This window comes from Cervus elaphus, chromosome 9, assembly GCF_910594005.1.
Source record: "Cervus elaphus chromosome 9, mCerEla1.1, whole genome shotgun sequence".
Lineage (NCBI taxonomy): Eukaryota > Metazoa > Chordata > Mammalia > Artiodactyla > Cervidae > Cervus > Cervus elaphus.
This window is the reverse complement of record NC_057823.1, coordinates 8986059-9012067: the sequence shown is the minus strand read 5'-3', so window position 1 is coordinate 9012067 and position 26009 is coordinate 8986059. Positions and strand designations below refer to the sequence as shown.

The window sequence follows — 26009 nt, the reverse complement described above, 5'->3', positions numbered from 1 at the left end:
TCCCCTGGAGGAGGGCATGACAACCCACTCCAGTATCCTTGCCTGGAGAATCACACGGACAGAAGAGCCTGGTAGGTTATAGTCCTTGGGATTGCAAAGAGTGGGACACGACTGAGCGACTACACAAAGTGACTCAATCAAGGTTAAGAGGAGAAAGGAGTGGGAGCAGCAAGACCAGCAGGGCCTTGTGGTCTCAAGGAAGACTTCGGCTTTTACCTTGAGGGAGGCGGCAGTCACGGAGGTTCTGAAGAAAGGAAGGATGCGTCTGACTCGGGTCACCACAGAGGCAAGAGACTACAGTGGAAGACGGCAGGAGCGGGGAGGACTGGGATGTCTGCGCTGGTCCTGTCGGTGATGGGGCTGGAGTAGGTGGGAAGGAGGGGGCGATTCTGGAGCAACTTCGCTGGTGCACGGGGGTGGGGGGTGAAGAGTCAAGGATGCCTGCTTGGTCCCATTTCACGGACGGGGAACTGAGGAGGCTCTTGATCTGAGTAAAGGAGAGGCTGAAAGGGTCAGCAGGAAGTCAAGAGGCAACGGAGTCTGGCAGGGAGCCTTACACCCCACCCTCCTCTCCCAACCAAGGGCACCAGCTTCCTTCTGACGCAACTACTCTCTTTTGGGCTCTGATTTTATCTCTATAATTTCAAACCTTGTCAGAGGAGGAGGCGTACCATTCACAGTTGAAGACAGGCCTGACCCAGCTTCATATAGATTCACTTACTTCCCCAACAACCCTGAAACAAGGGCACCGTTCCCATTTTACAGATGGGCAAACTGAGGTTCCGAGAAGCAAAAATGGTGATCCAAGTCAATGAGTGACAGAGGCTAGATGTGAAGCCTAACTTGGGCCTGGGATCACACTCTCCCTGAGTTGGAGTGGGGGTGGGCTGCAGACGGACTCGTGTGTGCTGCCGGCTTAGTCGTGTCCGACTCTTTGTGACCCCCTGGACTGTAGCCCACCAGGCTCCTCTGTCCATGGAATTTTCCAGGCAAGAATAGCAAAGTGCATTGCCATTTCCTCCTCCAGGGGATCTTCCCAACCCAGAGATGGAACCTGTGTCCCCTGCATCTCCCGCCTTGGCAGGCAGATTCTTTACCACTGCGCCACGTGGGAGGCCCGGGGGTGCAGACACACACCATCAAATGTCCTTCCCTCCCTGGAATGTATTATTCACTTCAGGCTTCAGATGCAGGCTACAGTGGGAGCCCCTGGGGGTGGGGGGGGACGCTAAGAATTCCAGCTTCAGTGTTCAGGCCCACGTTTCTATGGTTCCGGGATGCATGTAAATCACGTGTTTGTTCACTCATTTGCTCACCGGGCCACGGTCAGGTGCCTGCCTTATGTGGGTCAGTGTTCAAGGCCCCAGCTTGAGAGAGTCCCGGCTCATCACAGATACCCCCCACAGGGGTACCTATGGTTCCACAGGGTCAAGGCCAGCCCAGAGGGACATACTCAGAGCTGGGGGGTCCCCAGGGGTTTGGGAGGCAGTGGGAGATGCTTCCAGAAGAAGGGACCCTCAGTCTGAAAAGTGGCTCCCTCCCTGCCCCACCCCCGCACACAGCATGATGAAAGCCAGCAATAGTGGGAACACTGTGGGGCCCACCTCAGACCCCGCCCTCTGGTCCCCATTTCCTGCTGGCACTAGGCAGCTGCCAGTGCCACTGGGACACAGCCTGGGCCACCGGCCAGGTCTGCCACCGGGAAACCAGCCCTGGGAGGTGGGAGTGTCGCTGCCTGGCCTGTCTGGGTGGAACCGGGGCGATTACCATTTATGGGGCAGGCCAGGGTCAGGGGTGAAGAGGGGGAGGGGGAGGGGGGACTGGGGGGCTGCCTGAGAGCCACAGACCCTGGAGGCTGGACAAAGATGACCAGTGACGGTGCTGGAGCTGGCGGCTCTGGACGAGTCTTCATGATACAGGCCTATAGTCAGTCACTTAGTCGTGTCCGAGTCTATGCAACCCCACAGATTGTAGCCCACCAGGCTCCTCTGTTATGGGATTCTCCAGGCAAGAATACTGGAGTGGGTAGCCATTCCCTTCTCCAGGGGGATTTTCTCGACCCAGGGATCTAACCCAGGTCTCCATCATTTACCATCTGAGCCACCTGGGAAGCCCTATACAGGCCTCAGTTTCCCCATCTAAACGAATCACGTGGGAGGGGGAACTGGTGTGTCTCAAGACTGTGGGTTTTGATCTGTTGTGCTTTCGGGGGTTAGAGAGAGACTCTAACACTGTTTGGGTTTTCCAGGCAGCAAGTGAGGGAGGGCCCCAAACTGCCTGGATCCTCACCCTGAGGCCACTGTGGGGCCGGGTTCAGGGAGATTTGATTGGACCTTGTCTCACGGAAATGTGGGCTTAAGACACTGGTCAGGCCTGGGCTGAGCCAGCTGATGCAGGCCTAGTCTAGGGGATCTGGAGAAGGGTTTAGGGAAAGATAGAGACCGTGAGAGATACAGAGACAGTGAGAACCAGGGAAGTGAGGTTGAGAGAAATAGACAGGGAGAAATGAGACAGACGAGAAAGGGAGGAACTTCCCTTGTGGTCCAGTGGCTAAAACTCTGGGACCCTGATGTGGGGCAGGGGGACCGGGTTGGATCCCTGGTCAGGGAACTAGATCCCACGCGGCAACTAAGAATAAAGAAGGAGGAGGAGGAGGAGGAGGGCGAGAAACCGCAGAGCTGGGGAGACAGAGACAAAAAGAGAGAGGGAGGTGGGCAGTTAGGGAGACACAGGTGCCCCTACCTGGCCCTCTGGGTGGAGCTAATCTCCATGTGCTTTTGAACAAACCATGACTTTCATATTATTGAGGATGCAGTTAGGGACAGCTTCCTAAGGTGTGCGCTTCCAGAGCCAGGCACCCTCTTCACCTCTCACAACACCCAAGGAGGGGTGTGTGTGTGTGTGAGAGAGAGAGAGAGAGTCGCTCAGTTGTGTCCGACTCTTTGTAGCCCCATGGGCTGTAGCCCACCAGGCTCCTCTGTCCCTGGGATTTCCCAGGCAAGAATACTAGAGTAGGGTAGCCATTCCTTTCTCCAGGGGATTTTCTTGACCCAGGGATGGAACGAGAGTCTCTGGCATTGCGGGCAGAATCTTTACTGTCTGAACCAGTAACTACCCCCATCCCACCGATGGGGAAACGGAGGCTGGAGAGCCCCCACCTGCATAGCTAGCTGGCGGCAGAACAGAACTCGCTCAGGACCTGTAAGACGTTTTTCCGTCTGCTGTGAGACACTCCATCCCTCCCGCCTCCCACCTGAAATCACACCCAGGCTGGTAAAGAAACCCGCCCCGCCCCTCCTCCCTGGCCCGCCGGTGCCCCCCTCCCCACCCTCCCAGCCCAGCTCGACCGCCCAGAGAGTATTTTTCTTCTCTGCTCCTGGCTGTTAAGGTTTCATCCGGACCCGCCTTGCCCGCATGCGGTTCCCGCCCGCCAGGGTCAGCGCAGGGCAGGGACCGAAGCCAGAAGCAGCTTGGGGGTGCGACCTCCGCCATCACCCCAACCCGGGGACCACGCAGGTTCCCTCCTGCTCCCTCCGTATCGTGGTTTCCCCACCTGGAAAGTTGTGGGCCCCCACGCCTGGCCATGGGGGAGCGGCGCTCGATGTGGCCAAGGGGCGGATGCCTGCGGGCAGGGTTTCCCGCGTGGCTGCCAAGGTTCCGAGCGCTCCGTTATTAAGCACTGACGGAAGCTGCCCGGTGTCTGCCAGGAGGCCTCCCAGTGCGGGGACAGGGTTGGATGGCTGCTGCCCCAACCGGAATTGATGGGGGTGGTGGTGGGGAGGTCAGCGTTGGCCAGAGGGAGAGGCTGCGAAGCGGCGAGGATGGGGAGAGACACCTGCAAGTGTGTGTGTATGTGTGTGGATCAGTTGTGTCCAACACTCTGCAACCCCATGGACTGTAGACCCCCAGGCTCCTCTGCGTATGGGATTCCCCAGGCAAGAATTCTGGTGAGGGTTGCCATTTCCTTCTCCAGGGTATCCTCCTCACCTAGGGATCCAACCTGCTTCTCCAGCTTCTCCTTCATTGGCAGGTGGATTCTTTACCACTGAGCTACCTGGGAATCCCATGCCTGCAAGAGGGGGCGTCAAAGACAAGGAGAATTCTTAGATATGAACCTAAAGCATAAGGGACCAAAGGAAAACACATAAATTGGACTCTGTGAAATTTAAGAGTTTTCTTTGACAAAGGACACTTAATGAGAGGGAAAAGCCAACCCATGGAATAGGAGAAAAGATTTGCAAACCATACACCTGACAAGAGATTAACATGCAGAATGTATGAGGAACACTCATAACTCGATAGCAAAAAGAGAACCCAGTGAAAACTGGGCAAAAGACTTGAATGGACATTTCTCCAGAGAAGATGTACAAATGGCAATATGCACATGAAAAGATGCTCAGCGTCATTACTCCTCGGGGAAATGCAAATCAAGTCCCCTGAGATACCACTTCACACTCACTAGGATGACCAGACTCAAAAGAAGAAAAACAAAAAAAAAAACTTGGAAATAATAGGTATTGATGAGAATGTGGGGAAATAAGGAGCCCTCACACACTTCTGATGGGAATGAAAAATGTGCAGGCACTTTGGAAACCAATCTGGCAGTTTCTTAATCACTTAAACATAGAATTGCAATGTGATCAAATAATTCTAGGCATTTACCAAGAGAATTGAAAACAGGTATTCACGCCAACCCTTGTACACAGTGTTCATAGCAGCATTAGTCACAATCACCAAAAGGTGGAAATAACCCAAGTGTCCATCAGTAGATGAATGGATAAACAAAATGTAGCCCATCCATACAATGGAATATTACTCAACCATAAAAAAAAATGAAGTGGGGAATTCCCTGGCAGTTGGTTCGGATTCCAAGCTCTCACTGCTGGCCTGGATTCAATCCCAGGTCTGGGAATTAAGATCTCACAAAACTTGCAGTACAGGTAAAAAAAAAAAAAAAAAAAAAAACAGGACTGAAGTTCTGATATGCACTACAACATGGATGAACCTCAAGAACACCAAGCTGAGTTTCTTTAACAAAAGAACAGACACAAAGGTCACATATTATATAATCCCATTTATGTGAAATGTCCAGGCAAATCCATAGAGACAGAAAGCAGATCAGTGGTGGCCTGGGGCTGAGGGAGGGGGAATGAGGGTGACTGGTCATGAGGATAGGGTTTTCTTTTGGGGGTGATGGGAATGCTCTGGAAATAGATAGTAATAATGTTTCCATAACATTGTGTATGCCACTGAATTTTTTACTTTTAAAGCATAAGGGGACTTCCCTGGTGGTACAGTGGATAGGAATCTGCCTGCCAATGCAGGGGACGCAGGTTCGATCCCTGGTCTGGGAAGATTCCACATGCCTCAGAGCAGCTATGCCTGTGAGCCACAACTACCAAGCCCACAGTCTGGAGCCCTCAAGCCTGAAATGTCCACCTGGCGAAGCCTGTGAGTCTAGAGCCTGCGCTCCGCTGCAGAGAAGCCACTGCAGTGAGAAGCCCGTGTAGGGGAACAGAGAGTAGCTCCCACTTGCTGCAACTAGAGAAAGCCTTCACACAGCAACAAAGACCCAGAGCAGCTAAAAAAAAAAATCAATCAATAAAAGGGTGGGAGAATCCCCCCGGGGTCCAGTGGTTAGGGCTCTGTGCTTCCACTGCAGGGGGCATGGGTTCAATCCCTGGTTGGGCAATTAAGATCTCCCATACCTCGAGGCTGAAAAATAAATTAAAAAACAAATTTTAAGAAATGAAAGGAGGTTAGACTTCCCTGGTGCTACAGTGGATAAAGAACCCGCCTGCCGATGCAGGCAGACATGGGTTCGATCTTCCTGCTCCAGGAAGATTCCACATGCCGCAGGTAACAAAATCCTATGAGCTGCAGCTACTAAAGTCCGTGTATATAGAGCCTGTGCTCTGCAATGAGGGAAGCAATTGTGATGAGAACCTGGGCGCCACGGTGAAGAGCAGCCTCTGAGCACTGCAACTCGAGAAAGCCCTTAGTGAAAGGGTGAATAGTGTGGTATGTGGGTACAGCCTTTAAAAAAAAAAAAAGATGAATGGACAAAGATGCACAGTTAGGGGAAGGGCATTTCATTTCAGGCCAAGGGCCTGGCATCTGCAGGCTGAGGGCAGGGTCACATAACAGGCCAGGCCAGGGCTGGCTGTTCTCTGTCACCTCCCGCACTCCAGAGATCCCTGATATCCCAGCCCCATCCTGGCTCAAGGGAAGAGGCAGAGACAACATCTCTTTATGATCAAACTACCCAGAGGCTGCTGGAGTGACAGAAGATACAGATTATCTGGGGAGGTAAACTGAGGCAGCCTGTCTTCCTGATGGAAATGTGCATCTTGACTCATGGGGGGATGAGTCTCTTTGTCTCTTGAGACCCTCCACCTCTCCTGCTCCAGAACCTCCCCTCCAACCCCCTACAAACTTAAAAATAAAAACTCTTAGGTCCCAGGCCGCTGGAGGCTGTGACCTCTATCCCCACCCTCACCTATTCCCCACTGACCACATCTGCCACAGGGCCTTTGCTCCTGTTGTCTGGCCTCTCTTCACCATTTGGCCCCAGCACCACCTCTTCCAGGAAGCCCTCCCTCACTTCTGTTCCTCACACTTTCACTTGTCACTCACCCAGGTTTATTGTAACTCTCTTTGTGATGATTAGATTAGCTTCTGTCCTCCCTACCCAACCAGAAGCCCCTTGTGACTGGACCAAATCTGACCTGTGCAGAACAGGAACTGGTATACAGTAGGTGCTTGATACTGATTTCCTGAGTCAAGGAAGGAAGGAAACTGTGAAACAGGGTCTACCACAGTCTCGATTCCTGGAACTGCTGGGAGCAGCTGCTGGGAGCAGCTGAGGGAGAGCCTCAGCTCTGCTAAGTAGGATTGCCCAACCCATGGAGATAGGGCCCTCAAGCCAGTGCCCTGAACCCTCTCCTATTATACAGATGGGCAAGTAGAGGCCCAGAGAGGAACTTCTTATGGGTCATTTTCTAGCAGCAGAAACAGAGCTCAAAATGCCTTTAACAAGAAAAACCAGAATTTTGGGCTTCAGGCGTGGCTGGACCCAGGAACTAGGACGCCATCTCTCTGTGTTGCTGTCCTCTCTGCAAGCTTCTCTTCCAGGCATGTTCAGCCTTCCCCCAACAGAAGCAGGTGTTCATCTTCTCCATTCCTTTCAGCAAGAATTTCCCGTGGTGCTCCACAAATACAAAACTCCTAACTTCATGGACCCAGGAGGTGAGTTTGCCAACTCCAAGGGCCACCTAAGTGGGTGCTGTGCTATTGATGGGTCCAATACTGGGTCCCGTACATGCTGGGACAGCCAGTATGGGGGCATTTAGCTCCCTGAAGGTTCCACTGTGTACATGTGTATGTTGGGGGAGGGAGAGGGGGACTCTGGACTTGAGGTGGGTGGCTCAGAGCCTCTGGGGGTCGGGTCACTCTGGTCTTTCTCGTGAGGCTGCTGACCCAGCATCCCCTCTATCCTGTCCACTTGGTCCTGCCACTATCCAGGCCTCCCCCTCAGGCTGCAGCCCGGCCCTCAGGAATAAGGAGGGCTGATCTTTAGGGGAGGGTTTATCTAGAGGAGCGCGCAGGTTGAGTACTTGGACCAAGTCCTCATCTGGATGGGGAAACAGAAGACCCCAAAGAGGAAGGCCAGGACGTCTTGATTCTCGACCCTACCGGCTGCCAGACCTTCTTCAGCCAGAGGTCTCATCTTCTTTTGCCACAAAATTCAGTGGTTCTGAGTTTTAATCTCCACCCTGTCCCCGTTTGAAACCGGAAGAGTGTGTTTTGCAAACTCTCTGGGAGGTGGGAGGGGGCTGGGCGGACTGGGCGTGGGAGACACGGCCGCTGCCGCCACCTGGTGGCCGTAGAGGGAGTCAGCACCAACTCGTTGAAGAATGAGGGAAGGTCTGGCGGGGAAGGTTGAGGAGGCCCTGCTTTCAGGGTGTGTCTGGGGAGTAAAAGGTCTGCTGCGGGTGTTCTGGTGTTCGATGTTAGGATGAGCGAAGAATCCCAGGTCTCCGCCTGAGCCCTGGACAGAGGAATGGGGTTGGGGGCAACCAAACCTCCTCCTGTTACTCATTTATGAAGCCTTAGACACCCCCGCCCCAGCAGCTTGTGAGGTCTACATGATCATCACCATTGTTTTATTTATTTTTTAATTTTTGGAGTTTAGGTAAATTTTATTCTAAACGGGATAAGACAACTGGATAGTAACAAAAGCAGTTAACTATTAAACTTAATTACTGATTCAGTAAGCTTAAAATCTTATCTTTTTGTTTTATTTTTTAAAAATCCTATCTTTTTTAAAACCACTCAATGATTTTTAATATTTAATACAATCAAACCTAGTGAAAGCTCTTTTTATCTAAACCTTTAAAATGACTGGAAAACTAAAACTTAATTCCCATTCATGACTGCATTGCACTCTCTCTAATTCAATAATCTATATCTTCCTAAAGATGTTGTGGCTTGTAGCAAGGTAGTTTCTTCCTCTCCACCCTAAGTTTACTCAGTTTTCTCCTTTGTTTTCTCCTTCATTTCATTTTCTCCTACAATAACTTCATATTTCTCTTTCATTTTTTTCCAGTTCTAGGCAAAGCAGCTCTATTTCTGGATTTTCTGAGGTAGCAGCTCCCAAGTGATGCTTTAAAAGCAATCCAAAGCACTATGAGGTTTCTTTGGTTCTTTGTGTATGTCCAGCACTCCCAACTTTTCCAAGTACCTCTGGAACTGCTCAGCAGTTTTCTAATGAGATATAGTGAACAGCAGCAGTGACCTCCCCATTTTATTATTTTTTTATTTTATGTTTTCACCCCCACTTTACCGGCGAGGCAACTGCGGCAAAGGAGGGGCCATCACCTCCCTCAGAGTATTTAGCCTTCTTTTCCCCACATCTGGATCATCCAAGCCTGGAGACCCTGCAGTGCAACAGAGAATTCTGCACCCAGATCCCACATTCAGACAGGACTCCCAGCCCAGGATCTGGGATCAGCCTGAGCCTCTTTGGGCTCCACTTCAGTCTATCCCGCACACCGCCTCAACAGGCCAACTACAGCGCCCTAATCCATGGATGCCAGGCCCTGGCCCTGGGCAGCAACTTCCGTTTCAAGGTGGTTTTTAAGGTTCCCACCATAGGATTGTGGCAGCTGCTGCTGGGCAGAGTCAGCGTCTATGGAGGACAGTGGCTCCAAAGCCTGGGGAGTGAAGATGTAGTTTGAGTCACTTGGCCTAGATTAGAGTCTTGTGTGTGCTGTGTGGCCCCAGGCCAGCCACTAGCCCTCTCTGAACCTCACTGAGGCTCACTGAAATAAGTCAATAGGACAGCCATGTCACTCAGGGTGGCCACTGGGATTCAGGGCATCGCGTGAGTGTCTGGAAAGAACAGGCTGAGTATGCAGTAAACACTTAATAACCAGCCGTCATGGTGGCAATAGTCAATCTTCTCTGTAAGAGGAGGCAGATGTTCCTGTTTCTCCCTGGGAACCGAACCTGGGGGTCTGCCTTAGGTCCCCCAGGAGCAGCATTGGGAATCTAGCCGCCTGAGCAAAGCTGTCCTCCAGACTGTCCTGCCAGCCAGGCCCCAAAGCCCCAGTTTCAGGACATCCTTGCATCTGCTTCCTGTCCTTCAAGAGCAGCTCTGTGTCCAGGGCTGGCTTAGAGGCATGCAGAGGCAGCTCCATCTTCTCCTTGAGAGGCCCAAGTGTGCCCATGTCAGCTCCCTCGGCTTTCTCCCAGGATATATTCACCATCAGGGCCTCTTGTGGAGACACCTCCTCTGGGAAGTCTGCTGGGCTGGTCCACTGCCAAACCTGGAGAGGGAGGGTAGGGTCAAGGCTGTGGGAGGGGCCTTATTTCTTATCTGCACAAGGATGGAGTGGACCAGGTCCTTTCTGGCTAAATTCTTTAAAATCTTGAAGCCAATTCAAGGATCAATAGGAAGGGGTCCCCATTTCTCTTTGGAAAACTCTTTCTTCCTCTGATGAGTAATGTGGTTGGGCAGGGCAGTAGCCCCAGGCTGGTTGTTGCCATCAGCATGTGATCCTGGCCCAGTCAATCAGAGCATTCCAGCCCCCTGGTTCCAGTGATAGGCTCACGGATGGGCATGTGACCCAAGCTGGGCCAAGCAGTGATGGTGCAGAATTTTGCTGCAGTTAATGGGAAAAAGGGATACCCTGTTTCCACAAGAGGAAGGCTGAACCTGCCTGGAAAAGAAGCCTGCAGGGAAGCTAGCACCCCAAAGAGATGGAGTCCTAGTTCCTTGATCCAGCCATGCCTGAAGCCCACAACCTTAGAATTTTTCTCCATCAGGTTATGTTGTGAAGTCACTTGAGTTCTGTTTCTGCTACTAGGAAATGATCCACATGAGGGTCACTCTGGGTTTCTATTTGCTTGTCTATAAAATAGGGTAGGGTTTTTTTTGTTTTTGTTTTTGTTTTTTTGAGTCCTTGCACCAGTGGTTTGGAAAGAATAAAATGAGTTAATGCATGGCCATTACTCTTGAGAGCCCTAATCCAGATATGGACCCAATGAAGAAGACCTGGAGTTAGAAAGAGGGGCCCTTACCTGCTTCCCCTGGCTGCCAGAGAACTTGATGGCAGTGCTGGCACCAGGTGTGGGCAGGGGTGGGCACAGGTGCCTTGCAGCCCTGGGGAGAGAGAGGGACTGGTCAGTGCTTCTGTTTGTTCTCACGTTTTAATTGTTCTGACTTATTTTTTTCATCTCCATTAGGTTACAATAAGGGGAGTGAAGATGCAGCGAAGGGGTCAGAGGAGAGGGAAACTGACAGGCCCAGGTTGAAATTCCAGCACTGTTGGATGCCCTGGGCCTGACTATCTGGGCCTCAGTTTCCTCATCTTGAAAGTGGACATAAAAACCTATTTGGAGTTAACAATTATTATTATTCATAGTATCACTATTACAGATCATCTCAGGGGAGGGAGTGCAAGTTACCTGTTCAAGCCGTGGTACCCAAAGATTCCCAGGAGAAGGATGCTCACGAAACTCCCCAAAGATGCGAGGAAGATGGACCAGTCGGACAACTCAGAAACCTGGACTTCTAGGAGCAGAAGAGCTTGGGCTGAGGGAGACACCCCTTCTGCCTCTCACTGAGGAGGGAACTGGGAGGGGCAGGCCCTCCATCAACTCACTGCTGACCCTGACACAACATGAGCCCCTCTGAGCCTCAGTTTCCTCCTCTGGGAAGCGGGGCCCTGTGACTATGGGATAAAGCCCTGGCACACATTATTAAGTGCTTAGGGCACAGTAGCTCCAATCACCTGCGGCGGGGGGGGGGGGGGGTGGCTTGTGTGGTTGCTCCCCTGGACCCAGACCTGCCCACCACACACCTAATCTGACTCACTGCTTCTCTTACAACCAGATTTCACTGCGAGGACAACAGGTAGGGACTATGGCAAGAGCAGGGGTCATTCGGTCCCCAAATCTCCCACTTCCACATGCCCCAAGACAACAGAGCCCACCGACTTCCTTATGCTTGTGATCAGAGATGTTCATTCATATTCATTCATTCGCTCAGTAAATACCCACCCCTGCTCCCTCCCTCTCCCCAGTAGCTCCAAGGTTGGGGGAGGCAGAGCCCAGAAAGACACCCCCACCTGCTCCCAAGGTGTCAGGCCAGGTAGGCGGGGCAGTCACAGCTGGAGGGGAAGGGGATGCCCCAGAAGGAAGCCTGGAAGGCTTCCTGAAGGAGTGAGCTTTTGAGCTGAGTCATGAAGGGTGAATAGGAGTTTGGCAAGAAGATCAAACATTCTAGGTAGAGGCCTGCAAGGGCAAGAACATGGGAGTGTGAGGAAAGCTTTATGGGAGGAAGATACAGCAGAGGAAGCTGGGGAAGGAGGTGGGAGCTGACTGGCTCCTGAGGGAGATTCATGGGGAGCAATGGAAATTTGGAGGGTCAGGGCAGAAATGCTTGTTGATGTGGGATGTGGGGCAATGCATGCTGGGTAAATACAGGGTCCACCCCCCACCGTCCTCCACTCAGGCTTCCCTTGTGGCTCAGATGGTAAAGAATCTGCCTGCAATGCAGGACACCCATGTCTGATCCCTGGGTCAGGAAGATCCCCTGGAGGAGGAAGTGGCAACCCCCTCCAGTATTCTTGCCTGGAGAAGCCCATGGACAGAGGAGCCCAGTGGGCTACAGTCCACGGGGTCACAAAGAGTCAGACACGCATGAGCGTCTGTCACTCACTCACCGATGGTGAAACGCAGGGGCTGGCTCCAGGCGCCCCGCCACTTGGCCGTGTCTGCGCGGACCCGCACCTGGTAAGCCGTGCCAGCCTGCAGGTCTTGGAGGGTGACCTGGGTCTCTGTGGGCTTCACGTGCAGCTCTGTGGACGGGAGGCAGCCATGAGCCCCGGACCCCCTTTATTCTGGGCTCCACCCTGGGAGTGAGGATGGGGGTGGGGGCTCACGGTCATTTTGTGGGAAACTCTTCCTTAAATGCACCCATTCACCTCAAGTTTATTTGGAAAAAACATTCTTCATCAAGATATTCAGCAAATGATGCTGTTTTTCTCAAATTCTGACCAGTTCGCCCTTCCCTCACTCCTAGCCCACTCTCTGCCAGCCGCATGTGCCTTCTCCTCAGAGCTCCCTAAAGGCATCAGGCTCCATCCTCAACCTCAGGGCCTTTGCACTGGCTGATTCCCTGGCCTGCTTTACCCTTTCCCCAGATGACTGCATGGTTTCCTCCCCCACCTCTTTCCCATCTTTCAGGTCAGGGTCAGGGTTACCTTTGTCTGAGTTGCTTCCCCTCCCCAGGGTCCCCACCACCTCAGCACACAGTAGGACCTCAACAAGTGTTTGTGGAATGGGCTGACTTAAAAAATAAAGCACCTTATAAAAATCTTTAAAATGAGAAAACAATTGGTGGTGGTTGTCCAGAAGAAAAACTTTCCTAGAACCCTAAATCCATATTCTTCGTAAATACCCAAGAGGAATATTCTTCAAAAGAAATTTCAGGGAAGTCAGTACATTTGGCCAAATGGGCAATTGGTGCATGAATCTTCAGCAATTTGGCTTTTGGCAAATTGGTTTTCAGCAAACAGGGCTTTTTCTGGCTGCGCCGGAATATGTCACCAACTCCCATTAGGCTTCATTTATCCCCTCTAAGGGGCTTCCCAGGTAGGTAAAGAATCTACCTGTTGGAGATGCAAGAGATTCAGGTTCCATCCCTGGGTCAGGAAGATCCCCTGAAGGAGGAAATGGCAACCCACTCCAGTGTTCTTGCCTGGAGAATCCCAAGGACAGAGGAGCCTGGCGGGCTATGGTCCACGGGGTCGCAAAGAGTCGGACGTGACCGAGCTACTGACAGTGCATGCATGAATGCACACACTCCCTCTAAGCATCATAGGATGACCAAACTGGTGGCAGGATGTCCATGTCTGAATCGGGAGGGCCCCCATCACCCCCATCCCCCCCATCCCCCCTCCCCTCCCCCGGGCATCATGCCTTGCCCTGTGCTGAGCTTGAGCAGAGAAGGCAGGAAGTACACCCATGGTCTTGCTGGCCTGGCCTGTGGCTGCAGGAGATGGATGGCTGAGGCTGTATCTGCAAGACTGTGTTAACCAGTGGGAGGATGAGGCTCCCAGTGCAGGAAATGACAGGAAGATCCAGCCATGGTGAGACCTGCCCTGCACATCCTCAATTCTTTCCCTCTTATGCGGCAGGAAGGGGCACCTGAGTTCAAATCCAGGCTTGCTTAACCTTTGGGCAGGTGAATCCCTCTGCAGGCCTCAGTTTCCCCATCTGTGGAATGGGGACAGTCATTCCTGCTCCACGGGAGTTGCCGTCAGGGCCAATCAAACAATGAGTCCAACTCTATCATTTTATGGATGGGGAAACCAAGGCCCAGCGAGGGACAGTGAGGTGCCAGGGTCACACAGCAAGGCAGACTCAAGCCCAGACCCCTTCCTTCGCCGAGTCAGGCCCGTGCTGCCTCACCTACCAGATACTTGGTTGCTATCCTCCTCCTGGCAGTACACAACGTACTCCTTCAGGACGCCAGGGCAGGTGCTCAGCAGAGATGGCGTCCAGTCCACAGATACCGAATCCTGGCTGAGTTTCTTCACCGACACGTGCTGTGGGCTTCCGGCCTCTGAGGCTGCGATCACACCATTGCCATGGTCATTTCCAAGGGTGCTGCCTCAGCATGTTCTGCCTGCCCAGCTGGTACCGTCCAGAGGCCCAGGGAACCGTGACCACCAAGTCAAGTGGGCCTGGGTTCAAATTCTGGCTGCACTACTCTGGTACCATCTCCTCTCCTGAGCCTCAGTTTTCTTACCTATAAAATGGGGCAGTGCCTCTTGGGGTGCCTTAGAAGTCGACTGAGTTGACTTTTTTTTTGGCCTCTCCATGAGGCATGTGGGATCTTAGTTCCCTGACCAGGGATTGAACTCGCACCCCCTGCAGTAGAAGCAGAATCTTAACCACTGAACCACCAGGGATGTCCTGACTGAGCTGACTTCCAAGTGTCTGGCTTTTAGCCAGCACCTGATAGGCAATAGGTGCCTCTAAATGGTCTTCCCCATTCCTTATACCCAGGGACCACTGCTGAATCCCCAGAGGAGAGCACCCTGCAGGTTTGGGCCACTCACCATTGCCTCCAAAATGGAAGGTGGACAAGACTGTAGACCATGAGGTTGGCTTCTCTGGGTGTGCAGAGGCAAAGATGGAGATGCGGTAACATGCCTTCTGTTCCAATGCCCCAGATTCTTGGCTCCAGCTGTGAGTTGCTGGAAGGATTAGCAAGGGCCAGGCCAGTAAATAGATTGTGTCCCCACCTTTGCACCTGTGCAATCTGCCAGGAACTTTTAGAGCACTCCTCCTCATGCCTCAAAACCCTTGCACCAATGTCCCCTCCTCCAGGACTCCTCCAGGATTCCTTCCTTTTGCTCTCTCCCGAAGGCTCCCCACCTTCTCCAGCAAAGCTCTTACTCCATGGTGCCAGGGGTGTCTGTGTCCATCCTGTCTCCCCTGGCTGGAAGCTAGACTGAGGATTTTGGGGGACCCGGCCAAGACCAGGGCAGAGAGCAAGAGGCTGCCTGGGCCATTCAGCACCCCCTCTTTTCCTCCAGAGGCCTCATTAATTTGCCACTAGCATCTTGCTAGTTGCCACCTTTCCTGGCACCAGTGAGTGTTTAACAAACACCCTGGGACGTGAGACTCATTTCCTGCCAGGGTGCAACCTGCCCAGGGCTGAGCCCTGGCAAACCAGGACTGCAGCAGGAAACTCCAGACTTCCGCGCTCGTAGGAGGGTCTGACAGGTCTTGGCCTGTCCCCACTTCTGTGTGACCTTGAGCAAGTAGCAAGACCTCTCTGGGCCTCAGATACCCCACGTGGAGGATGCCTACAGGTTTGAGTTGGCTGGGAGCTCTGATGGAGGATGCAGGGTAACCAAAACTACGGTACCCATTCCAGCGGCGTCCGGGTCCTGGGGTGCCGTCACAATGCAGGTGGCAAGGTTCTCCTCCTGGCCCTGGAGCTGCCATTCAATGCAGTACCTCATCCCCTGGGCCCGGGCTGGCCAACGTATGGTGGTCCCGTTGGCTTCAGCCGTGATATTCAGAAGCCCTGGTTCTGGAAGAAAACAACGGAGGCCCATCAGACTAGCGATCTTATGCCCCGCCCCCACCCACCCACCCAAGGCTCTGAGAGCCCCATCCCAATCTCTTGACAAACTCTAACCCCCAGGGGCCGGCAGTGTTTGTATCTGACTGTCTCCCCACGCTGGGGGCTGCCGAGTTGGGGTCTCAGCACCAAGGGGACAGCAGCGGCCATTTGAATGAATCGAGTCCTCCCCCAGCCTGACCACGGGTTCTCTGCCAAGATGCCCACCATCAGAGCTCCCTATGCTACCACTTCTACCCTGCCAGGCTGGTAAGCGACGCTCCAGCAGATGCCTGGCCGCCCACCACCCGCCTCGCCCTGCGGCCGTGGGTGGCTGTGGTGGGGGAGGGGCGTCCTCGTCGGACCAGCGCTCCGAGGACACACCCACTCAGCCCTCTTGGGCTCATCTCTGCCACTCCCTACAGCAAGCGTATCTGCACCAACCTGAGAGGTGGGTACTGCTTCCAGTTCTAGAGAGAACAGCTATCATTTGAGTTCTGACTCTATGCACCAGGCCAGGGCTGTTTTATGGTCACCATGATCAATGATATAAATCATATCAATATCATGCCACATCATATCAAATTATATCAATGATATAAAAACTGAGGCTCAAAGACAGAGAGCCACCAGCTCAAGGTCACATAGCAAGGCCATGGCCCAAACCAGACCAGGAACTGACAGACTCCCTGACGTGCCACCCTGGCAAGTGGCTGCATCTGCCTGAGCCTCAGTCGTCCCATCTCTGAAATGGGCATCATCGTAACCACCCTGCTGGGTGCTCAGTAGGATCAGGACTAAGGTGAAGCAAGCAGGGCACTTATCTCTGGCATGAAATTTAAGGAGGTGTCAAAGAATTCAGTCATCAGTATCAATGCTCTTTTAATGCAATATTTTTTTTAAAATAGAAATGAATGGAAAAATATCTACTGAGTACTATTCAGGATTGCCAAACAATGGAAACAGCTTAAATGTTCATCAGAGGAAAAACTGACAGATGAAATGTGGCCCATCCACACAGAGAAATATTAGCCATAAAAAAGGATGAAGCATGACATGTGATACAATGTGGTTGAATCCTGGAGACATCAGGCTGAGTGAAAGAAACCAGACACAAAAGATCACAAAGCGCATGATCAGTTTCTATGAAAAAGTCCAGGAAAATCCACAGAGACAGAAAGGAGATTAATGATAATCAGAGGCTGGGGGAGGGGATGGGAAGTCACTGCTAGTGGGGACAGGGTCTCCTTTTGGGGGTGATGAAATGTCCTGGAACTAGATGAGGTGATGGTTGTATAACACTGTGAATGTAATTAGTGCACCAAATTGTGCTTGTTAAAATGGTTCATTTTGATATGTGAACCTTCCCTCAATAAAATATTTGTGTATATGCATACACATAGATCTTGATTTTTTAAATTTTAGATTTATTTTTTATTGGGGTAATGTTGGTTTATAATAGTATATGTTTCATGAGCACAACATTATATTTCAACTTCTGAATAGTCTACTGTGTGCTCACCATAGAAAATTTAGTTTCCATCTATCACCATAGAGTTGATCCTCTTTACCCCTCCCCTCCTCCACCTCTTCCCCTCTGGTAACCACAACTCTTTTCTCTCTACCTACGTGTTTGTTTTGGTCTGTCCATTTATTTACTTGGTTAGTCAGTTAGTTTGTTTGGTTTGTTGGTTGGTTTTTATATTCCACAGCTGAGAGAAATGATAGCGTATCTGTCCTTCTCCATCTGACTTATTTCACTAAGGATAATATCCTCAAGGTCCATACATGTTGTCACAAATGCCAGCATTTCATTCTTTTTTATGGCTGAGCAGTTTTCCATTGTATACATGAACCACATCTTTTTGCTCCATTGATGATCATTTAGGATGTTCCCATATCTTGGCTATTGTGAATAACGCTGCCATGAACATAGGGGTGCATATATTGTTTCCAATTATGTTTTTCTTTGCTCTGGATAAATACACAGAAACAGAATTGCTGAATCATATAGCGCAAAGATGGTAAAGAATCTGCCTGCAATGTAGGAGACCTGGGTTTGATCCCTGGGTTGGGAAGATCCCCTGGAGAAGGGAATAACTACCCACTCCAGTATTTTTGTCTGGAGAATTCCATGGACAGAGGAGCCTGGCAGGTCCATGGGGTCGCAAAGAGTCAGACACGACTGAGCAACTAACACTTTCACTTTTCATGGTAGTCCTAGTCTTAATCTTTTGAGGAATCTGCCTTCTGTTTTCCCTAGTGGCTGCACCAACTTACATTCCTGCCAATAGCGTGCAAGGATTCCTTTTCATCCACATCATCACCATTGATTTTTTCATTATGTGTAAATATATGTATATATTTAATATATGTATGTGCATGCGTGCATGCTAAGTCACTTCAGTTGTGTCCAGCTCTGTGACCCTATGGACCATAGCCTGCCAGGCTCCTCTGTCCATGGGATTATCCGGGCAAGGATACTGGAGTGGGTTGCCATGCGGTCCTCCGGGGTGATCTTCCCGACCCAGGGATGGAAACTGCTTTGGCAAGCAGGTTCTTTACCACTAGCGCCACCTGGAAAGCCCTTAATATACGTATGCCTGTGTATAAAGTGAGCAAATTGCCTAGATTTTAAATGAAGACAGGATCAACCCTGTTCTTGTACAACCCAGCCTCACTTGACACCCTGATCCTGCCCCTGGTCCCAATAAAACTTTATTTACAAAAACAAATGTTTGACCTGAGCTGTAGTTTGCCCGTGAGATTATTTTTTGAACTATTACATTATAACTCTATGCCTTTTTTAAAACACTATGCATTTTTGATTACTAACTTTCGATACACTCCTAAATTAGACACCCCCTTAAATTTTTGTGCTTTGCTTGCCTCACCTAGTCTAGCTGAGGTTCAGAGTATGTGCTCAGCTCCAAGGGGCCCTCCCACCACCCAGCCAAAGGCACCTGAGTGGGTGCAGGCAGGAATGTTCCATGTCTGATTGGGGCCAAGGCCAAAGCGATTCCGGGAAACGACGGCCAGATCATAGGCACCACCCGAGAGGACGAGCTTTTTCTTCAGGCGCAGAGTCCTCTTGGCCTTGGTCTTGCATGGGCAGGACAGCATGTGCAGGTGGACGTGGTAGGTCACCTCCACGCCAGAGTCAGGCCCAAGGCAGCCTTCCGGAAGCTCCAGCTGGGCCAGCTGTGAGTGTCAGAGATGGTTTTTTGGGGACCTGAACATGCTCCTTGTCCCCATGGGTTGACATCAGGAATCAGCCCGTGAACACAGACTCATCCACAGGCCCACATGATGACTTGAGCAAAAATTTACAAACTAGTAAACCCCAGGGCTGGCAGCACTGTTGGGAAACTGACACATTCACTGATCATTGGTTTGGGGGAAGAATAATTTGGAAAAACCCACTGAAGGCCAGGGGAAAAAAGTTTCCATCTTTGAACCCAGTTACCTCAAGTCTGAAAATTTTTTCTAAGAAAAAGAATTCAAATTATAGGAAACCTAGGAAGAGAAGGAGCTTCGCTATAACTTTACTGTGACAGGTCACTGGGGATCTGGCTGAATCAATTATGGTGAAATTAGGGCTTGAAACCTATGTTTTTGTCCCTGACTCAGGCAGGAAACTTTTCCTCTGTGCCTTAGTTTCCTTCTCTGTAAAATAGGTACATTTGACTATACTTAATGAGTTGTTTGGGGGACTTCAAAGAGATTATCTCCCATCCAGACCAACAGAGTCAGCTACTTCCTGGCCTCCCAGCGTCCACCCGAGCCCCCCACAATTTATTCTGCTGATGGCCACCAGAGGGAGCCTGTGAACATCTGAGTCCAGCCATATTCCTCAGCTCACACACCTCCCATGGCTCCCCATTACCTTCAGATTTCAACCTACAGTCTTTCCGGTCTCAATCACCTTCACAGTTCATCTCCCTGAGTTTTACACACTTCCACTGTAGCCTCTTGTTTCCTTCTCTCTCTTCCCAGGCTAACCCATAGCCCAATGACAACCCTGTTACCTGCTCACTCAAGGTCACCTGCCTCCTCCCATCTGAGCGAAGAGGCTCTATTGAGAAGTTCATCGCAGCCTGTGGAGGGGTTTCTGCAATGAGACAGCAAGACGGTGACACTGGGGGTGGTTCCCTTGCTGACAACCTCCCGCAGACCCTGGATGGAGACATGGGACCTTCCCCGCCCCCCCCACCCCCCATGAAACACAGGATTCCGTGGGTTACATAGTTTTCAGAATCTGCAAACATGGAGATCCACCTCATGAGGGTGGATATACTTGATGCAATTGGCTAAAAATGGTTCAAACGGTCAATTTTATATAATGTCCTTTTTTTTTTAATACTACAGTTTTTTAAAAAAATCTGGAAGCAACTACTGGAGTTGTTTCCAAGCAGATACACTGTTGGGAGGGCAGGAGGAAGCTCCAGTTAGTTCAAAGGGTGGGGGCCAAATATTGACAGTTACCCCATCTCCCGCTTCCACCCCCCACCTTGGGCTACATCTCCCCTCTGGAACTGCCCAGGCTCCAGCGTCCTGTGTTGTTTGGGAAAATCCATCTTCACAACACAGCCACTTGCACCCATCAACTCCTTGTTCAGCTTTCCGAGGACAAAACCCACTAAACTAATTGGAAGGAGAGAAGGACCGAGAAATGTCTTCTTTTTAGATTGTGGGTTGGCTGCATTCTATAAAGTGGAACTTGCTCACTGCCCTGTCACCTGGCACCAGTTTCCCCTAATTTCTCCCGCCACCTTATTTCTCACACCCATCACCTTATTTCTAATCCCACTACCATCTTTCGGATGCCTGTCTCCCTTCCTGGGGCCCAGGGTTTTCTCACCAGGGGGGATGCACACAGGGCTGCTCCAACTGCTCCACGGACCTCCGGGGACCCCTGGCCCCGGACGCCGCCGCAGCTGGAATTCCTGGGCCATGTCCATCTCCAAGGGGCAGAGGCATGACTCTGAGGAGAAGCAGAACAAACCTCAGGCCAAGGGGCTGTCCCACAGCTAGGAGTGCCCGGAGCTTGGGATGGTCACTTAGCCATCATGTACATATTAAGCGCCAACTGTATGTGCACTTATTGAGCATCAACTGCGTCCATGCAATTATTGAGAGTTAACTGCGTGCCAGACCCTGGGGACAAGGACTGTCAGAATAGGCCAAGTCCTGTGTTCTGGGGCCTCAAGGATCACCCACGTCTTACACTGTCTGGGGTTCGAGTCTTAGCAATACCATTCCTTGGGGTGTGACCTTGGCCAATGGCTTCTCAAGCCCAAGCCTGTGTTTCCTCCCCTGTGAAATGGGAATCATCCAATATTGAACTACAAAGAGGCACATACAAGTCTACAAAGAATTCAGCCCTGGGCCTAAGACACAGTTGGGGCTTCTCCAGTGGCTCTGCAGTAAAGAATCTGCCTGCAATGCAGGAATTTCAGGAGACACAGTTTTGATCCCTGCATTGGGAAGATCCCATGGAGGAGGGCTTGGCAATCCACCCAGTATTCTTGCCTGGAGAATCCCATGGACAGAGGAGCCTGGTGGGCTACAGTCCATAGGGTCGCAGAGTCAGACACGACTGAACTGACTTAGCATAGCACACAGTGGGTGCCTAATTAATGCTAACTTGCTGCTTCTGTCACTGTTCATTATTATTCTCACCAAAGCCAGCATCATCCTGACGTCCACAGTCACCCTAAAATGAGATCATATTTATACATGATTTTACATTTGGTGTTGAAAATATTAGTTAACTCTTTTGAAATCTTCAACAATTATTTTGCTAAATGCCACGTAGAACCCTGGATTGGATCTGGGAACAGCAAGAGGACATCCTCGGAAAAGCAAATGAAGGACTTCCACGGTGATCCAGTGCTTGGGAACCCGCCTTCTAACTCAGGGGATGCAGGTTCAATCCCTGGTTTGTGCGAGCAAGGGCAGTCATAATCAGATCTTCAAATCAGAGACAGACCCCAGAGGCTAAATATGGGGCAAGAGTAGAGGCCAGGTGGAAGGGGTGATAGATGCAGACTGCAAAGCTGATGGGGGAAATGTGAAGGTGCCCTGTGCCCTGAGCAAACCGCTGATCTCGGAATAAACTCACCAGCTTCCACGGGCCGCCAGGTGTGCGGTGCCGGAACTGCACCTCGGCACCATCCTGGCGGGCTGGGGTCTCCCACTCCATACGCAGCTTCCCTGCCGACTTGGACACCTTGATGTTTCCTGGGGGTGGGTCATATTTAACTGGAAGCAGAGGTGGGGGTTGAGGAAGGGAAGCAGGGGCGTGTGTGAGTTGTTGGTCCTGAAAATCCCAGAAAACCTGCACATGATCCTCCTGGTCCAGAGAAGCCCCCAAGGCCCACCCTAGCAAGTTCCATCTCCACCTGGGATTCTATGAGTCAAAGAGTCAAGATTTATACACAGGATCCTGTTAGTAAAAATATCTTTAAAATATTAATACTCATTGCTGGCAAAGCTATGGTGAGACATACTTCTGTAAATTGCTGATGAGGGGGTAATTAACTGGTTCTATGTTTCTGGAGGACTATTGGGGAACTCCTGCTAACTTTTTAAATTCATTTCAGGGAGTGAAGTGAGCCTGACTTAAGGAGAGACATGTCACCCTTCCTGTCTTTTGGTCATATGGTGTTTGATTCTACCTGAGGGCCTTGGCACTTGCTGCCTGGACCACACTTCCCTACCTTTATTCCTGCTGGACCTTTTTCATCCTTCAAAGGCTCAGCTTGAGCCAAGGGCCTTCCTGATCTGCCAGCAGTATCTCATCATGTGTAATGGTCATGCCTTGTCCATCACCCTACTTGAATCTGGGCTCCATGAAGCAGGGATAGGGTTGGGATTAGGGTAAGGAGAGTGAGGCAGGGTGGTACAAATACAGGATCAGATCCTCTCTTTATTTAAAATCTTGATATTTTTGTTCATCATGGCTTCTTTTTTTTTTTTTTTTTTTTGCATCAATATTGGTTTTTTTAAACATTGCATCATCATACTGTTTATCTTGACTACTGAGGTTTTTGCCACCACCCCCGCCTTAAATTTTGTGGCCAAGGAGGGTGTCTCACTCACCTCTCCCTCATCCCAGCCCTGGGCTCTGACCTCCTCTGGCCTTGTCTGTGTCCTTTATGACTGAGCATGGCACACAGTGGCAGCTCAATACATCTAAACCAAGGGTGTGTTGTTGACTAACAAAAACAGATTTTAAAGACCCAGCAGGATCTTGGGAGCATTACGGTATCAAGGAGAAACCAGAGCTACCTAAATGTCCAGCGGTAGGGGATCAGTAAGGGGGCCATGAAAGACTGTGCCAAGTCACAGGGCAGTGTTGGATGGGAAAACAGCTGGCACTATCCAGCCCCTTGCCAGGGGCCCAGAATCCCCCGCCCAGGTCTTGGCCTGGGGACCAGAAGCTTCTCTGGGTGAGGAGAGGGTAGTGGGGAGGAGAACAGGGTGCTGACCTGATCTGTAGAGGTTCAGGGTAATGTTGGGGGACTTCTCTGTCCGGTTGGCGGCCCGGGATTCCACCCAGAGAGTGACATTGTGGAGCACGGATATGCCATCCTGGTCGGAGAACTGCAGCTTGGTGGCCGAGCCTGTGGCAAAGTAGCAACAGCGGCCTGACTGGAGGCTGTGGGAAGGAAGGTGTGGTGCTGAGTCTCAGCGGCCGCAGTGGATGCCGTACATCACATCCCACTGTCCTTTCCTGCCCCTTTCAGCCCTCCTCCCCAGCCTGGGGGCTTCTCGGGGATCAGCCTGGGACTAAGGGTTTTGGAGGACCCCAGACTCTCCTAACAAGGCCTGTCATGAGGGAAGGAAGAAATGAATGGGTGGATGAGTGAATAGAAGTATGAATAAGTGAGAGGGTGAGGATGAAGGACAGAGGGGTCCTAACTGCCGCCCAAACTGGGTACCCACCCGTGCTGAGCGCCCACAACAGGGAGCCCCGGCCGAGGCCCAGGAAGGGGCCCAGACCCTGAGAGCAGAGGCGGGGATCGCGGAGCAGAGGGTAGCATCCTCACCAGCATCTGAGGAAGTGGCTGACTCCAGCTGCAGGGCCCTCGTACTCCCAGGAACATTCATAACCAGCGCTGCTGAATACCCTGTAGCAGCTCAGGTCCCGGGGGCCTGAAGCTGAGCCTGGAGGTTTGAGAACAGGCTACAGTGTCAGGGAGGGGGTGTCCCCACACTGACACAACTCAGGGAGGCACCTTGTGACACTTATGCAGCCCAGCATGACCTCAGCTTAAACGCGCTGTGGCTTCCAGCGCCTTCCACCGCCCTTCGCACCTGTCTCCTGCCGTCTCCCCTGCACGTCCTGCCCCAGCCACCTCGGCCTCCTCCCTGGTGTTCAATCATATCAGACTCACTCCTACCTCGGGGCCTTTGCAAGCGCTGTGCCCTCTGCCTGAAACGCCCTTGCCCCTGATCGTCACATTCCAATTTCTCCTTCAGAGCCACCGCCTCAACACTAGGTTATTTGAAGCAGCCCCTTCCCTCTCCACCTCCCATTCTGCTCTGTTTATTTCATTATACACAGGATATGCATTAGTGTGACCGTTGTCCATCACGGCACTAGGCTGGGACCCCAGGAGGACAGCGGGGTTCGCAGCTGACTCCTTCACATCCAGGACCGTGTCTGCACATAGTAACTGTTCAGTAAATATCTCTTGAACAAAAGAACAGACGGAACGCCTGCCCAGGGGCAGATTAGTGAATTTGTTATAAGCATCAGCGTTCCAGCAATGCTTGCTTCAGGGGGGGCAAAATGGTTAACAGCTGTGTGACCCCACATGCTGACCAGTCAGGACAGACACATACAGTCCTGTGACTCTGTTATGGAGCAAAGCTTACAGAGGTGGATGACTGCGCTGAGTTTGATGAGGACAGGATGTCAGGTCAGGGCTCCCAAGACCCCAGTCTTTGGCTGAGCAGGAAGGAGTTAAGGGAGGGGCTGCTAGGGATGGCTCAGTCAGAGCCCAGCACCAGCCCTCCCTCCCACGATGGGGAACTGCCCAGACCTGAGTCTGCATCTGGGTATGGTGGGTTCTGAAAACAGCATCCGATGGTACCGCAGGCTTCAGCTGCAAAGGCAATGAAGAGATAATGACAGTCTCAGCCTTTCACTGCAGAGGGAGAGGCGCTCACCCAGGGATCATCCACACACCTGTCCGCTTTCCCATCTATGCACCCCCCATCCATCCATCCACCTTTCTATCCATCCATCCATCCTCCCATCCACTTAGTTATCTATCCAGCCATCTATCTGTCTTTCCATCTATCCGCACATCCATTCACCCATCCATCCATCCACTCATCTATCCATTTACTCACCCATCCACTCATCTGCCCATCCAGCCATCCATCCCTTCACCCATCTGCTTCTCAGACTGCTCCTCTAAAGCAACTCAGGGTCCTCTGCCCCCTCCCTTTTGCTGGTCTCTAGGCCTGCCTGACCTCCAAAAGTCCCGAAACCTTGCTGATCTCCAGTTTACAGAGAGGGAAACTGAGGCACAAGAAACTTAGCCAACTTTAAGTTTATGCAACAGCAGAGTTGGGATGACAGTCCAAACTTGGCTCTTAGAAAGGGCTGAGTCCTTTCCCATTGGATTCCACAAGATGGAGAGACAGTATGTATGTTACACACACTAGATATGATACATATCTATTATACACATACTTGCTCTTTATCCCTTCCTTAGCTACGCCTCACTAAACTCTGGGAAGTGGGAAAGATTCAGAGATTTAGCCCACTCCACCCTGGTGGCTCAGCTGATAAAGAATCTGCCTGCAATTCAGGAGACCCTGGTTCGGTTTCTGGGTCAGGAAGATCCCCTGGAGGAGGGCATGGCAACCCCCTCCAGTATTCTTGCCCGGAGAATCCCCAATGGCAGAAGAGCCTGGTGGGCCACAGTCCCTGGGGTCACAAAGGGTTGGACACAACGGAGTGACTAAGCGCAAAGTACAGAAGACAAAATCAAGACCGGGGAGGAAATGCCCAAGTCTGACATCAGAAGCCATAATCACTGACGTCCCATTTGACAGAGGGGAAGACCGAGGCACACAGGACCAACCCTGGACCCCAGTCCACAGCCCCCCACGTACACACAGCCCCACCACCTGCAGTGAGAAGAGGTGAATTGTCAGGGTAGGGACTCACCGCCCTGTCTGCGGAGCAAGAGGAGAAGGAGGGCAGCCAGCTTGAACACCCACTGCCCCATCCGGTCCTGGAAGACCTCAGCAGTCGCAGAGGAACTTCTGTGCTGCCGGTGAGGCCCCAGCCACCAGGTCCTTCCTCATCTAGGAGCACGCTGAAGCTAACAAAGAAAGA

At 51.5% G+C, this 26009-nt stretch overlaps 1 protein-coding gene across 2 annotated transcripts; it reads right to left on the bottom strand.

The window, feature by feature from the left end:
* Positions 1 to 8820: 8820 nt before the first annotated feature.
* IL12RB1 (interleukin 12 receptor subunit beta 1) lies at positions 8821 to 26009 on the bottom strand. Of its 2 annotated transcripts, XM_043910966.1 has the most exons (16): positions 25839 to 26009; positions 24700 to 24762; positions 23701 to 23818; positions 23140 to 23309; positions 21771 to 21910; positions 21329 to 21362; positions 20508 to 20630; positions 19675 to 19757; positions 18610 to 18847; positions 15449 to 15616; positions 14634 to 14771; positions 13985 to 14140; positions 12231 to 12365; positions 10972 to 11077; positions 10585 to 10666; positions 8821 to 9830 (listed from the first exon to the last, which is right to left on the bottom strand). In XM_043910966.1, the coding sequence occupies exons 1-16, from the start codon at positions 25897 to 25899 to the stop codon at positions 9456 to 9458; spliced, it is 2190 nt and encodes a 729-aa protein (XP_043766901.1). In that variant the 5' UTR covers positions 25900 to 26009; the 3' UTR covers positions 8821 to 9455. The 2 variants fall into 2 exon arrangements, with proteins under 2 accessions (XP_043766901.1, XP_043766902.1); XM_043910967.1 differs by lacking the exons at positions 8821 to 9830; positions 10585 to 10666; positions 10972 to 11077 and adding an exon at positions 11088 to 11799.